This window comes from Mobula birostris, chromosome 9, assembly GCF_030028105.1.
Source record: "Mobula birostris isolate sMobBir1 chromosome 9, sMobBir1.hap1, whole genome shotgun sequence".
Classification (NCBI taxonomy): Eukaryota; Metazoa; Chordata; class Chondrichthyes; order Myliobatiformes; family Myliobatidae; genus Mobula; species Mobula birostris.
In genome coordinates, this window is record NC_092378.1 from 151,666,069 (window position 1) to 151,685,851 (window position 19,783).

Sequence of the window (19,783 nt, forward strand, 5' to 3'; positions counted from 1 at the left end):
CCCCAGTTACTACACTGACAAAGACATTCCAAATTTACTTTCTTTAATGTAGCAACTGGCAGTAGGGTGAAACTGAGAGAAAGAAAAGCATACAATCAAAAGATGTCCAAATTCCCATTATGGTTAAGTACAAGGCAAGCATTAAGTATACCACAAATAATACAAAATAATACACAATATACTGTATACAAATAAGTTCCAAATATATCATAAAGTTCTGGTAAGCAAGATGTTGCTACATACAATGTATCTTATGTACATTATCTCACTGCAGTTTAGCCAAAACATGTAGTCCGCATGAATATTCCTCCGATTCCTTCATATATCTCTGATTTGTGGAGATACACATATACATCAATAAATAAAAAACCCAAAGATTACTTTTACATACCAACGATGCTTTCAAAGACCTGAACGTCAGAATGATGTTGGATGAAAAGGCACAAGATCTCCCTCAAGTCTACATGGAAAACTGTCTCAACGCCTACTGATGATGTAATCAACTAGAGCGACAGATCACATGACCTAAATGACTGCTATACAAAACTACCAGCAAAGGATACTAAGTGACAAATAAAAAAAACTGACTACTAAGGCAGCACACTAACCATAACCCAAACACTGCTTCTAGAGAAAGACCATTACACTAGCAGTGAAACCTTTCCCAGGGTGTTACGTAACTATAACAGGATCAATGAAAGATCAACCAGAGTGCAGAAGACAACTGTGCAAATGCAAATATAAACCACGATTAATAAGTAACAAGAATATGAAATAACAGGATAAAGAGTCCCTGAAGTGAGATCTCTGGTTGTGGAAACATCTCAATGGATGGGCAAGTGAGTGTAGTTAACCCCTTCTGTTCAAGAGCCTGAACTTTATGAAGAAGTCCATGAGCACTGTAAAAGTTCAAAGTCTCTCAAATGTCCCACATCTCACGCAGACGGGAGAAGGAGAAAAACTCTCCCTGCCATACCCGACCACGGTCCGACTCTGAGTAATCCGAAAACTTTGAGCTCTGATCAGCTCTCCAACACCGAGTACAGAGCGCCATCTCTATCTGAATGATTCGACCTCCATCTCGGTCGCCAACAGCAGGCAAAGCCGGGGATTTTGAGGCCTTCCCTCCGAAAGATTCCCGACCACGCAGTAACGACAGCAGCAAACGAGCGTTTCAGAAATTTCTCCAGATGTTCCTCTGTGCTTTCACGTCCATCTCCATCAAATCAGAATTGTCCACGGCCCCTATTTAATGGATATGATACTATTTTTCACCGGAGGGCTGCGCACACGCTTTTCTCTGCGCTGCGCTGCTTCTCTCTCCTCCCGCCGACTAATACAGTTTGGCACCAGCAGGAGTTGCCAATCGGTGTTGAACTCAACATAGGACCGTCTTTGGGTGTCCAGTTCTGGGTTTCTCCTCGGGGTTTATTACTGAAGCCTTCCCCCTGAGTGGGCACAGTCTTAAAGGCAGTGGAGGTTTGAGATCAGAGTTTTCCTTCCAGAGGAGCTGCCAACCACAGCAAACAAGCCCCATCTGCCCGGAGCAAATGATTTAAAGATGCCAGTAGACCACTAAGCCACAAAGCCATAGATAGCAATAATGAGAGCATACCCTTGATAATGTATTAATAAATTTAATACATCATCCTTCACACCTCACAATCCATTTAAATAAACCTATACATTCAAACCACACACACATTATTTATTGTACATGAGGTATTCAAATAAATTTGAGTGGAAAGAAAGCAAACTAAGAGAATTTCTCTGGGAAAGTGTGGAAATCACTAGCTGCTCCCTCCCTCCCTGCTCAGTAATTTCACTTGTTCCTTGAGCTGTCTGATTTCTTCTTCCTGATCAATCACTTTCTGCTGTAGACTCTTAATTTCCTGTTCCTGGATCATGACTTTCTGTTCTAGTTTCTCATGAAGCTGAGTGACCTGTGGGTAGGAGAGAGAGAATGAAAATCAGTGAAGCACAAAAGTAAGTATCACTGAGTTTCACAAGTATCACGAAAATCAGCCTCCCCTTTGTCTGTGCTGTAGTTTCTATGGTTCTATGGTTCTATAGTTCTCACTGCCTTGGTAAAACAGCCAACATAAGGTCCCACTTGCCCTGGTTGTTCTCTCCCACTTCCATCCGGCAGAAGATTCAAAAGTTTGAGAACACGCATGACCAGGCTCAAGGGCAGCTTTCGGCACACTGGCCTTCATGAATCAAAGTACTGAGTACAGGAGATGGGATGTATTGTTTAAGTTGTATAAGATGCTGGTGAGGCCTGATTTGGCGTATTGTGTGCAGTTTTGCTCACCTACCTATATGTAAATAAGGCTGAATAGAGCACAGAGAAAATTTACAGGATGTTGCTGGTCCAAAGGACCTGAGTTATAAGGAAAGATTGAATAGGTTATGTTTATTCCTTGGAATATAGGAGATTTGATGGAGTTAAGCAAAATTATGAGGGGTATAGATATGGTAAATGCAAGTGGGCTTTTTCCACTGAGGTTGGGTGGGACTACAACCAGATGTCATGGGTTAAGGATGAAAGGTGAAAAGTTTAAAGAGAACACGAGGGGTAACTTATTCATTCAAAGGGTCATGAGAGTGTAGCACAAACTGCCTGCACAAGTGGTGCACGTGAGCTCAATTTCAACGTTTGAGAGAAGTTTAGATAGGTACATGGATGGGAGGGCTATGACGGGCTATGCAGGTTGATGGGAGTAGGCAGTTTAAATGGTTTCCGCAGGGTCTAGATGACCCAGACGTCCTGTTTTTGTGCTGTACTTTTCTACGCTTCAGCGACAGCTTTCATCCTGTCCTGTTAAAAGACTCTTGAAAAGATTTAGTCATAGAACACTACAGTGCAGAAACAGGCCCGAATCCTGTACTCAAGTGCCCTGACTGATGAAGGCTAGTGTGCCAAAAGTCTTCTTCATGTCTCTATCTTAATGTAACACTGACTTTAATGAACTAGGCACTTGTATTCCAAGGTCTCTCAGTTCTACAACACTCTTCAGAATGCCATTCACTCTACAACACTCTTCAGAATACCATTCACTGTACAAGTCCTACCCTGGTTTGATCTCCAAAGTGTAATACCTCACAATGTTCCGGATTAAAAGCATGTACCAATCCTCAGTTCACATATCGATTCTTCTGTAATTTGTCATGACGTTCTACGCTATCTACAATACCATCTGTTTTAGTATTTTTGACAGACTTACTAACCATAACTTTATATATATCCAAATTGTTTATATAAGTTTGCTCCAGTTGACCTTCACCAATTTTTATGATGCACCATAGAAAGCATCACATCCAGATCTACCACGGCAAGGTATGACAACTGTGCTGCTCAAGACTACAAGAAACTGCAGAGTTGTGGACACAGCCCGTTGCATCACAGAAACCAGCCTCCTCTCCATGGATTCTGTCCACACCTTCCACTGCCTCTGGAAAGCAGCCAGCATAACCAAACACCCCATCCCACCCTATTCTATCTTACTTTTTTTTTCAATCTTTCTATTTTTAGGTCATAGAACATAGGAGCAGGAGTAGGCCATTCAGCCCATTGAGTCTGTTCTGCTGATCCATTTCCCTCGCAACCACATTCCTCTGCCTTATATAAACTGTGGAACGGGCTTTCTCAGCCCAATCAGAGCAACCCACCAATTAAACCCTAGCCTAATCATGGGACAATTTACAGTGACCTACTAACCAGTACGTCTTTGGACTATGGGAGGAAACTATGGGAGGACCACCTGGAGGAAACTCACACAATCACAGAAGGACGCACAAACTTCTTACAGAGGGCACCAGAATTGAACTCTGAACCCTGATGCCCTGAGCAGTAAAAGCAGTGCGGTAAATGCTACATTACCATGGTGCCCATCCTGACGATACGCACAGCTGGGCTCAAGGAGAGCTTACCGTGAGAAGACAGAAGAGTTCGCTGGCCAACATCTCATCTGCACTTGGTCTGTGGTAGGCAACCTTGCTGGTAAGCAGCTTAATGTACTTGGCTTGTACGGGCCACTGTTGCGTAAAGTCCTCTGGAACGTGGCCTTCCCGTAGCGCTGTGATGACCTTCGTCCTTTCCATGTCAGTTCCGAAGGGGTGAAAGAGCTCCAATAAGATGATGCCAACACTGTACATATCCGACTGAAAGAGCAGATAGAAACACACTGGTGTTTAAGCACAATAGTCCAGTCACACCAACCACTCCGTTGGTGCTAATCATATTTAAGTTCAAGTTGAAGTTGAAGTTGATCCTCATCTGGCTGTCCTGTCATCTCGTCATTCAGCCAAATGAAGCAATGTTCCTCCAGACCATAGTGCATCCATAAAACATTTTGTTCTATTTTATTTACAGGTACAGCACGGTAAAGGTCCTTCCCAACACCTTATAAATGGTGTTGTAATTAAACTCTGAACTCCGATGCTCTGAGCTGTGATAGCATCGCACTAACTGCTACCGTACAATGGCGCCCACAGCGCATAGAGCAAAATGTTACCATTAGTAAGTCAATAAAATATAATTCAAAGTGCGTGTCATGCGCAGCACAGGTGAACAGTAAACAGCTCGCTGTTCTTCTGATGAGACCTCAGTGGTGGCAGGGTATTCATTAGTCTCACAGCCTGAGGGAAGAAGCTGTTACCCAGTCTGACAGTCCTTGTCCTGATGCACCTGTACTACCTTCCTGATGGTAGTGGGTCAAAGAGATTGTGGGATGGGTGGTAGGGATCCTCAACAATGCTTTGGGCCCTTTGTCTACAATGCTCCTGGTATATGCCCAATTATCCTCTCTGCAGTTTTTACCATCCTCTGTGGGATCTTGTGGTCCGATGCCTTGCAGATTCCATATCGCACAATGATGCAGCCAGACAGGATATTCTCCATGATGTTCTTGGAGAAAGATATGAGGATGGGAACTGGGGGCCTTGCAATCTCCTCAGAAAGTGTAGACACTAATCTTAGAGGTGCTGATGTTAGGATTGAACCGGGGTTGCTAGAGCTATCAGGCAGCAGTTTAGTCTATGACACAGTCAGAATGCTGGCTTGGTGAATAAGTGAATTATAATGGGGTCAATTACACAGGAGTCATGTTTTGAACATAAAATGTGTACCTTAAAATCATAGTGACAGCCTTTCAGTTGTTCTGGAGAAGCATACAGAGAGGTTCCAACTCCCGCAGTGTGTTTCAAGTCTGAGTGAAAGCAGGAAACAGAGAACATCAGCGACAAAGTAGAGCAAAAAGTGACACTGAACCTTCCTGGGAGATGTTAGGGCACTGAGTAGACATTTACTAAAACGGACATGTTTACAGGACCATCTTAAGACCATAAGACATAAGAGGAGAATTAGGCCATTTGGTCCATTGATTCTGGGGCAGGAAATGAATCTCAATCTTACAACTTTCTTTATTTTTTGAGATACAGCGCAGAACAGGCCCTTCCGACCTTTCAAGCCTCACTGCCCAGCAATCACCCAATTTAATCCTAGCCTAATCACGGGACAATTTACAATGACCAGTTGACCTACCAACAGGTACGCCTTTGGACTGCAGGAGGAAACTGGAGCCCCCGGAGGAAACTCACGTGGTCACGGGGAGAACATACAAACTCCTTACAGGCAGTGATGGGAATTGAACCCAAGTCACCTGTACTGTAAAGCATTGTGCTAACCACTACCCTACTGTGCCACCCCAGTTGTGTTCTGGTCTTAGATGTGCAGACAGAGGGAAGTGAGCTACTCTCTGAACATCACATGTCTGCCACCTCTAATACTCACTGGATTCTTCAGTCTTGGCTGGCCAAGAGTCCGATGTCTCAATGATGTCACTGCAGGCCAGTCCAAAATCCCCGATCCGAACATGACAGTCAGGGGCATGAAGAAATATGTTCCTCGGCTTTAATAGAACATAGTGTGAGTACATTGATCAAGTACATTCATGAACAATGCAAGCTGCATGTAACAGAACCATATGTAATTGGTAATTGGTTTATTACACTGAACAACAAGGATTTTTCTTCCTGAATACCTTTGGGTGTACCTTAGGGATTCTGAGCTACTGATCATGAAAAATCACCATGAAATTTCCCTATTGCTAAATCACCTATATTTGTAATTTCAATTCATAATTCAAGTCAGAATAACTGATGCAAAGACGATGGAAGGCATTTTTATTGGTCCACAAGTCAAACAGACCAAAGTCAATTCAAAGGACTAGTGTAACAGGAGAAAATCGCATGGAAGGCAGTCAAGGATGTTGTTGAAAATTTTCTTGGTAACTATAGAGTACCAAACCACATGCAGCTGGTTGACAACATGCTTCAAGCATACAAAACCATGCAATATGGCACTAAAGATTCATTTTTTGCATTCCCATTTAGACTTCCTCCCTGCAAATCAGTGACGACCATGGTAAAAGGTTTCACCAGGACATTGCGGTCATGGTGAAACGGTATCAGGGCAACTGGAATCCATCAATGCTGGCTGATTATTGTTGGACCTTTAAGTGAGAAGCCTCAGACACTGAGTACAAACAAAAACCATCAACAAAACATTTTTAGCATAGTTGAACTACTTCAAAGTGTCAGCACCATTAAGCAATTACTACAATTAGGCAATCTGGACTACTAATATCTGGGAACTCACCTGGACAATAAACTGGACTGGACTGAAAACATAGGGGCTCTGTACAAGAAGGGGCAGTGTCGACTGTACTTTCTGAGGCGGCTCCGGTCATTCAACATCTGCAGTGCTATGTTGCAGATCTTCTACAGCTCAGTGGTGGCCAGCATTCTACTCTACGCTGTGGTCTGCTGGGGCAGCAGGGTGAGAGCAGCTGACGCCAAGAAGGTCGGTAAGCTCGTCAGGAAGGCTGGTTCCGTTCTGGAGGTGGAACTGGATTCCCTGGTAGTTGTGTCTGACAGGAGAATGCTGCAGAAGCTACAGAACGTTATGGACAATCCCTCTCACCCCCTCCATGACATGCCGGACAAACAGAGGAGCACCTTTGGTAACAGACTGATTCCATCGAAGGTGCACCACTGAACGTCACATGAGATCCCTTCTCCCTGTGGCTACAAGACTCTACATCTCCTCCACTTCCTTATAAGAGCAGGCTGAGTGAACTCAGCCTTTTCTCCTTGGAGTGGCGGAGGATGAGAGGTGACTTGATTGAGGTGTACAAGATGATGAGAGGCATTGATCGTGTGGATAGTCAGAGGCTTTTTTCCAGGGCTGAAATGGCTAGCACAAGAGGGCACAGTTTTAAGGTGATTGGAAGTAGGTACAGAGGAGATATCAGGGTTAGTTTTTGATGCAGAGAGTGGTGAATGCATGGAATGGGCTGCTGGCAACGGTGGTGGAGGTGGATACGATAGGGTCTTTTAAGAGACTACCGGATAGGTACATGGAGCTTAGAAAAATAGAGGGCTATGGGTAACCCTAGATAATTTCTAGGGTAGGGACGTGTTCGGCACAGCTTTGTGGGCCAAAGAGTCTATATTGTGCTTCAAGTTTTCTATGTTTCTATGAAATGTTCCTGCAACCTATGGATTCACTTTCAACGACTCTGCATCTCATGTTCTCAATATTTATTATTTATTTATTATTATTTGCTTTCTTTTTGTATTTGCAGTTTGTTGTCTTTTGCGCATTAGTTGAATGCCCAAGGTAGTGCAGTCTTTTATTGATTCCATTATGGTTAATATTCTACTACGGGTTTATTGAGTATGCCCGCAAGAAAATTAATCTCCTGGTTGTATACGGTGACATTTATGCACTTTGACAATGAGCTTTGAAATGCAATCAGATCACTGTGGATGGTCAAAATTCTGAAATTCCGCTCGAGAATGTAACGTTGTGATAAAAATTCCACCTGGAACACCATCAGCATGATGTCACAATCTGCTGCCATCACAACCCAAAATGAATCAAAATTGCACTTACTCAACCCCCAACAGGAAACCTCTGATACAGACCAAAGCAAAAGAAATACTGTGGGGATCTCAGCCCAATCTCACAAGTGACAGTGGCCAAACTTTCCCTGAGCTGCCCTTTGCAAGGACAGCTTGCAAATCAAGAACATTCGTCGATTGAACACTCACTCTGTGAAGAAGCGCTGTTGAAGAACCTCGTTCAAAAATGTGTGAATGCCAGGCTAAGTTTGATTATCTGCACGCCAAGCTTCACGATGCCATAATGAGGGATGACCAGGAGACCATCACAAATCTGTTGACAGTACATCCGGTCAATGAGCCAATAAGCATCTGGAAAAACTGTACCTTGGCATCTGTATATCAAGATCAGGTAAATCCTAACAGTGCGCTTAAAGTTTTATACATAGTTGAGGAGCTGTGATCCACAGGGCTACATATCAGCTGCTTGAAGGTGGGATTAGACTGTTCCACAACACAAGGCTGAATGGTGCAAGTTTCTGTCACTCCCTTAACAGCTCGAAATCTGATTTCCCCAGGTTGTTTGAGGCCAGAATTGAACACCTCAGTTCTTTTTTTTTAAATTTTATTTTTATTTGGATAAGGAATTCACAAGTATCATGTACTTTTTTCACATGTATAACCTTTTCCATTTTTTATATGTATAAAACTATAATTATTTATACATTCTTAAGTACACATTGAGATGATATAAAAAGAAATTAGACACTTAAATAGATAATTATGTACAGTAGAAATTCTAATCTATTAGGCTAAGTAATGGTATTAATTGTTAAGTAGTAATAATAGTGGATTAGTAATAGTTTCCATACATCTCTTCTGGATCACTTCTTCTGGTCCAAAATGTTGTGTGTAAGCCTATGTAACAACCATTATAGGTGTTTATATCCTAACTTGTTCATGCTTGCTCCTGCCCCCAAACATAATTATCCCATCCCTATGTACTTATTTACTTAATTTTATCATTTTTTATCCCTTACCCAAATCTTTTCCTTTACTTGTATTAATTCTCTATTTTCCAAACAAAAAAAAAGACAAAAACAGTAAACATTTAGACTAGGGGTGCTTACATTAGCAATATTACTGTGTTGATGAGAAGAGCAGTATAAATCATTAGGAGATTCATCTAAAGTCTGCTCGCATTGGGGTTATATATTCAATCCATTTATTCCAGATTTGATAAAATTTTTCTTTTTGAATTCTCAGGGAGTAAGTCAACTTTTCCATTTTAAATATTTCCAAGATAATTTCGTGCCAATCTTCTAATGTAGGTGGTATTGGATTTAGCCACTTTCTAGTGATTGATTTCTTACTTGCTGCTAAGAGGGCCAGCAGCAACCTTATGTCTTCCTTCTGTTCAAGAAACAATACATGCCCCAAATAGAGCGTCTGAACACCTCAATTCTCAAGAGAAATATTCCCCGTAGGGCAAGGTCAATAATTCATCCACTCAAACTAATCGAGCCAAAGCCTCCAGTAGAACAGTTAAAGGCCAGTGAACACTTATTGGTCCCATCTTGCCCGCTCTGCAGATGCTGGAAAGCTTGAGCAACACTCACAAAATGCTGAAGGAACTCAGCAAGTCAGACATCTATAGAGGGTATTGATGAATCGTCTTGGCCCAAGACATCGACTGGTTATTCCTCTCCATTGATGCTGCCTGACTACAGGCTTTGTGCATTTTCCCTATAATTGAGAGGGTGGAGATGTAGGCGAGAGCTGATACAAGGAAGATGAGCAACAGTAGGGCACTTGGCCCCATCTTGCCTGCTTCTCCATCCCATAAGATCATGCCTAAGGCATTGCTCAGACCGCACCTGGAGTACTGTCAGCAGTTTTGGGCCCTTTACCCAAGAAACGATGTACTAGTACTGGAGAAGGTTCAGAGGAAGTTCAAGAGAATGACTCCAGGAACGAAAGGTTAATGTATGAGCAGCATTTTATGGCAATGGGCCCGAACGCACTGGTGTTTAGAAGAATGAGGGAGGAACTCATTGAAACCTAACAAATATTGACAAGCCTAGCTAGAATAGATGTGCAGAGGATGTTTCCTATCGTGGGGGAAATCTAAAATCAGAAGGCACAGACTCAGAATAGAGGAACGTTCCTTTAGAACGGAGGTAAAGAGGATTTTCTTTAGAGAGCGAGTGGTGATTCTGTGGAATTCATTGCCACAGTTGGCTGTGCAAGCCAAATCATTGGGTATATTTAAAGTGGAGGTTGATAGGTTCTTGATTAGCCAGGGCATCAAAGATCAGGGAGAAGGCAGGAGAACGGGGTTGAGTGGGATAATAAATCACCCATGATGGAGTGCCAGAGAAGATCTGATGGCCCAAATGCTTTAATTCTGCTCCTATTTCTTATGGTCTATGTCAGATTTTGTCTCATCTTCCTGCCATTTTCTTGCATTAATCCCATATCAAAATTCAAAGTTCAAAATAAAATTTATTATCAGAGTACATACATGTCACATTCTTTTTCTGCGGGCATACCTAGCAAATGTATACAATAGTAACTGTAAACTGGATCAATGGACATCGAACCATGCAAATGCTGATATAAATAAATAGCAATAAATAACCATAATCCTTGATTCCTATTATAAGTGGTCAGAACAGAAACAGGCTGACGTGTCATGAAATTTGTTGTTTGGCGGCAGCAGTACAGTGCAATACATAAAATATACTATAAATTACAATGTGAAATATATATAAAAAATTAAATCAGTGCAAAAAGAGTGCGAAAGTAGTGAGGTAGTGTTCATGGGTTCATTGTCAAGAGAAGCAATTCTTGGAAGCATAAAGTCATTTGTACCCTAAAATATTCCTGGCAAAGGCTTTCTATGTCACTGCGTTGGATTAGACTGTTTAATTGTTATTTTTCTTTGCAGTTTAACAATTTATGCCTGCTTGTATTTCTTACAACAACCTCGGGTAACACACACAAAATGCTGGAAGAACTCAGCAGGTCAGGCAGCATCTACGGAAATCAATAAACAGTCAATGCTTTGGGCTGAGACCCTTCATCGGGACATGTAACTGTTCAGTGTGTTTCCTCATGGACACAGTACGTATATGTAGTTGTTCAGAGTGTCCTCTAGTGGTTACAGTTCTGCCTCTTTCTGGAATGTTCTTGGTATTGCATTATTTGAAAAGGGGCTGTCTGATTGGTTGATTGTTATCTACAAATTTAAATGAAATGTCTCTTATCTATGACATAAAAAGGGCTGAGCACATTGGTCTGGCATCTTTCCCTTCCCCAAATAGCTTCTTGCTTCTTTCTGTTCCCAACTCCCTCTTTTCTATTAGCCCTTAATCAAACCATCATAAAGCAACAAGTTTCATGCCTCTTTCTTGACTTTCGAAAGAATCTTGGATCAAAAGCATCCCTCACAGGTAGCCTCCTCCCATTGAGCCACGAGGGGGATTATCCCTGGGGGAGTGCTAGCAGACACAAGGGGATCCAGTGCTGGGGGAGCGCTAGCAGAGGATAGGGACTGGCACGGCATTGCGGAAGAATCTGTGCCAGCTCCCCGCACGCAGCCTGCACTGTTACCTTTTTGTAATTATACCTGTGAGTGTTCAGACCAGAGGACCAAGAGCACTACACGGGACAGCGTTAAGTGAGGGACCTAGGCTCATTCTATCATCAGATGTAAATAGGTTGTACAGTAGTAAGTAGCCCTCTTTGCAACAGTGTGTAAGATATGAAATTTTAACCAGTATTATAGCAGACCATTGCCTTTGTCAGAGCTGGGGAGCAGCCAATACCTGCCAAAAGAACATCTGCAGGCATTCTGACCTCTGCAAGAGACTGGCAGCTGTTGGTGGACCTCGAAGGGCAGCTGAAGTTCCCCAACTATATCGCAGCCACCACCCCGCGACCATTGTCCTAGTGTCTGAGTCGACTAAGCAAGTGGTGCTGCTGGAGCTGACGGTCCCATGGGGAGATAGCTTGGAAGAGGCCTTTGATAGGAAGCTCTCCAAGTACGCAGGACTGGTCAGCAACTGTCAGCAGGCTGGATGGAGAGCGAGGTGTCTCCCAGTGGAGGTTGGTTGTGGGGGATTCACAGCCCGTTCCTTAGCCAGAGCCTTCAGCATTTTGGGCATCGAGGGAGAGAGGAAGAGGAGAGCCATCCGCAGAACCACCGATGCGGCAGAGAGGGCGTCAAGATGGCTGTGGCTCAAAAGAGGGGAGCCATGGAGTCATAAGTAGCTAGCCATCTGGACACAAGCTGGGGTCTGATCAGCCCCGGCTGGGTCACCTGGAGGAGGTTGTATGATGTTGAAAGACCCGAAACGCCTGATGATTCCAGGAACATCACTGAAGATGTGTCCAGAAGCATCAGTAAATGTATGTACACAGCATAGTTGCAGAAATATCACTGTTTTGTTTCATTTCTACTAAAATTTTAAATTTTGTACTCTTTTTGCATAACAGGTAACCTGATGAATTTTTCATTGGGAATTTGACAACAGCATGTAATGAAGCCCATTATGTGGTTTCTCAAACCAGCACAGTTGGAACAAGATGGTATGTTTTTTTTAGAGACACAGATGAAACGGGTCCTTCCGGCCCACAGAGCAACTCCACCCAGCAACTCACCAGTTTAACCCCAGCCTAATCACAGGCCAGTTTACAATGACTAATTAACTTACTAACTGGTACATCTTTGGGTTATGGGAGGAAACCAGAGCACCCAGAGGAAACCCATGTAAACATGGGAAGAATGTGCAAACACGAGGAAATCTGCAGATGCTGGAGTTTCAAGCAACACACATAAAAGTTGCTGGTGAACACAGCAGGCCAGGCAGCATCTCTAGGAAGAGGTACAGTCGATGTTTCGGGCCGTGACCCTTCCTCAGGACTAACTGAAAGAAGAGCTAGTAAGAGATTTGAAAGTGGGAGGGGGAGGGGGAGATCCGAAATGACAGGAGAACACAGGAGGGGGAGGGATGGAGCCAAGAGCTGGACAGGTGATAGGCAAAAGGGATATGAGAGGATCATGGGACGAGAGGACAGGAGAGAAAGAAAGGGGGAGGGGGGAAGCCCAGAGGATGGGCAATAACGGATGGGGTGGGGGGGGGGGAGGTGGGGCATTATGCAATTAAAAATGTGCAAACTTTTTTTTTTTTTTACAGAGGACGCCAGAATTGAACTGCAAACTCCAATGTGCTGAGCTGTAATAAAGTTGGGCTAACCGCTTTTTTAGGATTCCCCCAGGTTGGAATCGCTGTGCTGCACTGTCATTGTCACAGGCAACTAAGATGTCGACTCAACCTACTAACCGGCCAAAGATGTACCAGTTAGTAGGTTAATTAGTCATTGTAAATTATGCTGTGATTAGGAGAGGGTTAAATTGATGGCTACAGAGGCCGTCATTGGGTATATTTAAAGTGGAGGCTGATAAGTTCTTGATTAGTAAGGTTACGAGGAGAAGGAAAATAAATCAGTCATGATTGAATAGCAGAACAGACTCAATGGGCCTAATTCTGCACTTTTGTTTTATGGTCATGGACAACCTTGGTCTCCTGATCATGTTCCGTTGATTCTCCCCTCTCACTGCAAATGAAAACATACTAGTTTTCTCACCTCTCCAACTCTGAAATAAAAAAAACAGCAGCTCTCTGTCTTCACGGAATGCTGCCTGGTCTGCTGAATATTCCCAACCATACTTTTATTTCAAATTTCTGGCATCTGTGGTTTTTCCTTTGCTTTTCAGTCAATAATCTGACTTTTCTCATCCACAGGGACTGTCCATCCTACCAATCCACTTGGCTGCTACCTATCGGAAAGTGGGGAGCTTAGAATGTTTGATTCGACACAAGGCTGACCTGGAGGCAAAGTAAGTGAGGCAAGTGAGAGTGTCTCTTCTGCCTTTGGGTAACTATTATATGGAATAAGAATTACAGATAAAATAAAGTTAGTTAAACTACAGATATGGAATAAAATGCGCACAAATACATGAACACCAGCAGGTATTTACAATGTCAACAGCATTATAAGAAGTGGCTTAAAGAGGTTACAGTGCAGTGACTGAGGTAACAGAGGGGAGTGTGGTGGCTAACTAAAGTTCAAAGTAAACTTTATTATCAAAGTACATACATGTCACCATATCCAACCCTGAGATTAATTTTCTTGCAGACATACTCAGCAAATCTATAGAATCGATCAAAGACCAACCAACTGGTTCAACCAGGTTGCAGAAACAACAAACTGTGGAAATACAAAAAGAAGAAACAATAATAGCAACATAAGATACACGAGCAGAATTAGGCCATTTGACCCATCGAGCCTGCTCTGCCATTTCATCATGGCTGATCCATTTTCCTTCTCAGCCTCTTTCTCCTGCCTTCTCCCTGTATCCCTTCATGCCCTGACCAATCAAGAATCTTCAACCTCTGCCTTAAATATATCCAATGATTTGGCCTTCACAGCCACCTACGGCAACAAGCTCCACAGGTCCACCATTCAAAGAAAAGGATGCCCCTTTATTCTGAGGCTGTGTTCTTCGGTCTTAGGAAACATCCTTTCCATATCCACTCTACTGAGGCCATATGAAATAAAAATAAATAACCAATAAATATTGAGAATATGAGACAAAAAGTTCTTGAAAGTGACTCTATGGGCCGTGGGAACGTTTCAATCTTTAATATCTCGTACTAACTCTTCCTTCAGTTAGTCCTGACGAAGGGTCTCGGACTGAAACGTCGACTGTACCTCTTCCTAGAGATGCTGCCTGGCCTGCTGCGTTCACCAGCAACTTTGATGTGTGTTGCTTGAATTTCCAGCATCTGCAGAACTCCTGTTGTTTGGGAACGTTTCAATGATGGGACAAGTGAAGTTGAGTGAAGTCAATAGACAACAGGTGCAGGAGTGGGCCATTTAGCCCTTCGAGCCAGCACCGCCATTCACTGTGATCATGGCTGATCATCCACAGTCAGTACCCTGCTCCTGCCTTCTCCCCATGTCCCTTCACTCCACTATCTTTAAGAGCTCTACCTAACTCTTTCTCGAAAGAATCCAGAGAATTGGCCTCCACTGCCTTCTGAGGCAGAGCATTCCACAGATCCACAGACCCTCTGTGTGAAAAAGTTTTTCCTCAACTCCGTTCTAAATGGTCTACTCCTTATTCTTGAACTGTGGCCTCTGGTTCTAGACTCCCCCAACAATGGGAACATGTTTCCTGCCTCTAGCATGTCCAATCACTTAATAATCTTACATGTTTCAATCAGATCCCCTCTCATCCTTCTAAATTCCCGTGTATACAAGCCCAATCGCTCCAATCTTTCAACACATGACAGGCCCATCATTCTGAGAATTAACCTCGTGAACCTTCGCTGCACTCCCTCAATAGCTAGAATGTCCTTCCTCAAATTTGGAGACCAAAACTGCACACAATACTCCAGGTGTGGTCTCACCAGGGCCCTGTACAACTGCAGAAGGACCTTTTTCCTCCTATACTCAACCCCCCTTTGTTATGAAGGCCAACATGCCATTAGTTTTCTTCACTGCCTGCTGTACCTGCATGCTTACTTTCAGTGACTGATGAACAAGGACACCTAGATCTTGTTGTACTTCCCCTTTTCCTAACTTGACACAATTCAGATAGTAATCTGCCTTCCTGTTCTTGCCACCAAAGTGGATAACCTCACATTTATCCACATTAAACTGCATCTGCCCACTCACCCAACCCGTCCAGGTCACCCTGCATTCTCATAACATCCTCCTCACATTTCACACCGACACCCAGCTTTGTGTCATCTGCAAATTTGCTAATGTTACTTTTAATCCCTTCATCTAAATCATTAATGTATATTGTAAATAGCTGCGGTCCCAGCACCGAGCCTTGGGGTACCCCACTAGTCATTGCCTGCCATTCTGAAAAGGACCCATTAATCCCTACTCTTTGTTTCCTGTCTGCCAACCAATTTTCTATCCATGTCAGTATCCTACCCCCAATACCATGTGCTCTAATTTTGCCCACTAATCTCCTATGTGGGACCTTATCAAAGGCTTTCTGAAAGTCCAGGTACCCTACATCCACTAGCTCTCCCTTGTCTATTTTCATAGTTACATTCTTAAAAATTCCAGAAGATTAGTCAAGCATGATTTCCCCTTCGTAAATCCATGCTGACTCGGACCTATCCTGCTACTGCTATCCAAATATGCCGCTATTTCAACTTTTATAATTGACTCCAGCATCTTCCCCACCACTGATGTCAGACTAACTGGTCTATAATTGCCTGTTTTCTCTCTCCCTCCTTTCTTAAGAAGTGGGATAACATTAGCTACCCTCCAATCTGCAGGAACTGATCCTGAATCTATAGAACATTGGAAAATGATTACCATTGCATCCACGATTTTTAGAGCCACCTCCTTAAGTACCCTGAGATGCAGACCATCAGGCCCTGGGGATTTATCAGCCTTCAGTCCCATCAGTTTACCCAACACCATTTTCTGCCTAATGTGAATCTCCTTCAGTTTCTCCGTTACCCTAGGTCCTCTGGCCACTGTTACATCTCGGAGATTGTTTGTGTCTTCCCTAGTGAAGACAGATCCAAAGTACCTGTTCAGCTCGTCTGTCATTTCCTTGTTCCCCATAATAATTTCACCCGTTTCTATCTTCAAGGGCCCAACTTTGACCTTAACTCATTTTTTTCCTCTTCACATACCTAAAGAAGCTTTTACTATCCTCCTTTATATTCTTGGCTAGCTTACCTTCATACCTCATCTTTTCCCCCTGTATTGCCTTTTTAGTTATCTTCTGTTGCTCCTTAAAAGTCTCCCAATCCTCTGGCTTCCCACTCATCCTTGCTATGTTATACTTCCTCTCTTTTATTTTTATACCGTCCTTGACTTCCCTTGTCATCCACGGTCACCCCTTACTTCCCTTAGAACCTTTCTTCCTCTTTGGAATGAACTGATCCTGCACCTTCTGTATTATTCCCAGAAATACCTGCCATTGTTGTTCCACTGTCATCCCTGCTAGGATATCCTTCCAGTCAACTTTGGCCAGCTCCTCCCTCAAGTCATCCCCTCTGGTCTAAAACCCTGATGTTTCAGGGGTAATAACTGTTCCTGAACCTGGTGGTGTAAGTCCTGAGGCTCTTGTACCTACTTCATGATGGCAGCAGTGAGAACAGAGTGTGGCCTGGCTGTTGGGGGTTCTTGATGATGGATGCTGCTTTCCTGCAACATGTGCTCAATGGTTGGGAGGGTTTAACTGCCTGAGGGAGCTTTTGGAAGATGTAGTTTGCAGGGTGGGCAGCTGCCACAATTATATGTCCTGCCCACTTCTTTGTCCTGTCCAAGTGATTGTTCTCTGGCAGACTGGTTGTGCAAATTACTACAGAAATATAGCTTCTATCGACTGGTTTCTCACGGGATTTCTCCCTCTCTCCCTTTGTTTACTAGGGATTCCAGGGGTCGAAGTTCGCTGCACCATGTCCTCATGCACTGGCCCAACATTGCTCGGGGCTGCACCGTGCCCAAGACCAAGATTGAAAAGGCCATGGCGGCCATGCACAGCCGGGCCTGCGCCTGCCTCCGCCTGATGTGCCAGCAGGGGGTGGATGTGAATGCCACGACAGGCGCTGAGGGCCGGGACACGCCACTGCACCTGGCCGTCCGTTACGGGGTCTGGTCGGCCGTGGCCGTGCTGGCTCGCCACGGGGCTGAGCTGGAGGCCGCAGACCAGTACGGCATGACACCTCTACACATGGCCAGCTGCCTGCTGGACACCAAGGTGACCCAGGAGCTGCTAGGCCGGGGGGCGAGGTTGGACGCCCGGGTGCTGGTGAGCGGCTGCACGCCGCTGCAGCTGGCTGTGGCTGCTACCTCAGGCAAGGTGGGACGGTGGCTGGGCGTCGGCATGGAATGCGTGCAGGCGCTACTGGCGGCAGGCGCGGCTGTGAATGCTAGCGACTGGCGGGGCAGGTCAGCGACCCACGAGGCCTGCTTCGGCGGCCAGGAAGAGCTGATGGACCTGCTGCTGGAGCATGGCGCCGACCTGCGCCTCCGCACCGAGCTCGGCGAGACGCCCCTTGCCCTCTTCCTGGAGCGCCGGCCAAACCTGCGGCGCCGCCGCATGCTTGCCAAGCTGCTCGCCCTCTCTTGCCCGCCTCACCTCACGGACGCCAGTGGCTCGCTCCCCAGCGGCATCTGCGGCCCCGAGCTCCGCCGCCACCGCAAGTTCCTGCAGGCCCTGTGCCGACAACCGCCCGCCCTCCGCGACCTCTGCCGAGCAGCCGTCCGCAGGGTCTACAGCCGCCGCCAGACCCAGCAGTTCCTGCCACGCCCGGTCTGGATCTTCCTCTACAGTTACCAGGAGTACGCCGAGCAGCTGGAGGAGGTGGTGGCAGAAGTCCCGAACGAGCGGCATCAACCGGGAGCCCTAGCTGGCCTCGACAACAGCTTCAGCGGCGTGCACCTCTAAGCTCAGCCCTCTACTCCAAACCCCATTAAGCTGTATGAAAATAAAAATGTCTCACTAAGTTTCCCTCATTTAAAAAGAGATATGACTCAGCTATGAATCTTTCCATCTGGCAATTTTCTCATTCAAGGACCTAAAAGCACAAGGAGCTCATTGGATGAAAGCACAGACAGTATGGGCTGGATGGCCTGCCCCTGCTTATGCCCTCAGTATCAGGCTGCTTAGTATTTTGTGTTGAGTTCCAGTCACTTCAGTATAGGAAGGATGTGGATACTTTAGAGACGGTGCAAAGGAGATCTACCAGGGTGATCCCTGGATTGGAGAGCATGTCTTATGAGGAGAGGTTGAGCGAGCTAGGGCTTTTTTCTTCGGAGGGAAGGAGGATGAGAGGTGACTTGACATAAGTGTATAAGATGATAAAAGGCATAGATGGAGTGGACAACCAGAGACTTTTTTTACCCCAGGGGTGGAACTGGCTAAGACGAGGGGGAACAATTTTAAGGTGATTGGAGGAAAGGTCAGGGAAAATGTTCATGGGTATGTTTTTTCTTTTACACAAAGAGTGGTGGGTGTATGGAATGTTCTACTGGGGTGGTGGTAGAGACAACTACATTAGCATCATTTAAGAAACTCTTCGATAGGCTTATGTATGATAAAAAACGGGGAAGACTATGTGGAAGGGAAGGGTTGGATTGATCTTCAAGTAGGTTAAAAAGTTGGTACCGCAGTAGCATAGCAGTTAGCGCGATGCTATGACTGGTGGGAGCGTTCCGGAGCTTGCGGTTCAATTTCATAAGTTCTCCCTGTGAACGTGTTGGTTTCCTCCAGGTCCTCCAGTTTCCTCCCTCAGTCAAAAGGTGTACCCGTTAGTAGGTTGACTTGTTATTGCAGATTGTCCTGTGATTAAGCTAGTGTTAAATAGATGGGTTGCTGAAAAGTGTGGCTTGTTAGGCCGGAAGGGCCTGTTCCACGCAGTATCTCTAAGTAAGATAAATAAAAACATTGGCACAACATTGTGGGCTGAAGGGCCTGTACTGTTCACCGTTCTATAATGTGAGTGAGAGAGTGAAGGTACAAGAGGTACTGACGGGTGGTGGTGAAGACTTGCCTCAGGATCAAAGATATCTTTACTGCTTTGTTCAAGTCCTCTTTCAAGTTAGGAAAAGGGGAAGTACAACGAGATCTAGGTGTCCTTGTTCATCAGTCACTGAAAGTAAGCATGCAGGTACAACAGGCAGTAAGAAAGCTAATGGCATGCTGGCCTTCATAACAAGGGAGTTGAGTATAGGAGCAAAGAGGTCCTTCTGCAGTTATACAGGGCCCTGGTGAGACCACACCTGGAGTACTGTGTACAGTTTTGGTCTCCAAATTTGAGGAAGG

The 19,783-nt window shown here is 44.7% G+C and overlaps 2 protein-coding genes across 3 annotated transcripts in view; one reads left to right on the forward strand and one right to left on the reverse strand.

Annotated features, from left to right (window-relative positions):
• Positions 1 to 26: 26 nt before the first annotated feature.
• The window catches only part of eif2ak1 (eukaryotic translation initiation factor 2-alpha kinase 1), a 63,621-nt gene continuing 43,864 nt past the window's right edge, over positions 27 to 19,783 (reverse strand). For both annotated transcript variants that reach the window (XM_072269145.1, XM_072269144.1), the window contains 4 exons: positions 5,795 to 5,912; positions 5,131 to 5,210; positions 3,934 to 4,164; positions 27 to 1,943 (listed from right to left, as the gene is read on the reverse strand). In XM_072269145.1, the coding sequence (XP_072125246.1) occupies positions 1,791 to 1,943; positions 3,934 to 4,164; positions 5,131 to 5,210; positions 5,795 to 5,912 (582 nt within the window). In that variant the 3' untranslated portion in view covers positions 27 to 1,790. The remainder of the gene's footprint in view (positions 1,944 to 3,933; positions 4,165 to 5,130; positions 5,211 to 5,794; positions 5,913 to 19,783) is intronic.
• LOC140203262 (ankyrin repeat domain-containing protein 61-like) lies at positions 6,770 to 18,406 on the forward strand. The gene is made up of 3 exons (XM_072269276.1): positions 6,770 to 6,922; positions 13,719 to 13,813; positions 17,386 to 18,406. The coding sequence occupies exons 1-3, from the start codon at positions 6,770 to 6,772 to the stop codon at positions 18,404 to 18,406; spliced, it is 1,269 nt and encodes a 422-aa protein (XP_072125377.1).

Excerpts from the sequence above, each read along its gene's own strand:
- LOC140203262 (XM_072269276.1), top strand. The coding sequence starts at position 6,770 with ATGTTGCAGATCTTCTACAGCTCAGTGGTGGCCAGCATTCTACTCTAC. Across the intron at positions 6,923-13,718 it reads AGGTGGAACTGGATTCCCTG|GGACTGTCCATCCTACCAAT; the intron begins GTAGTTGTGTCT and ends TCTCATCCACAG. Across the intron at positions 13,814-17,385 it reads AAGGCTGACCTGGAGGCAAA|GGATTCCAGGGGTCGAAGTT; the intron begins GTAAGTGAGGCA and ends TTTGTTTACTAG.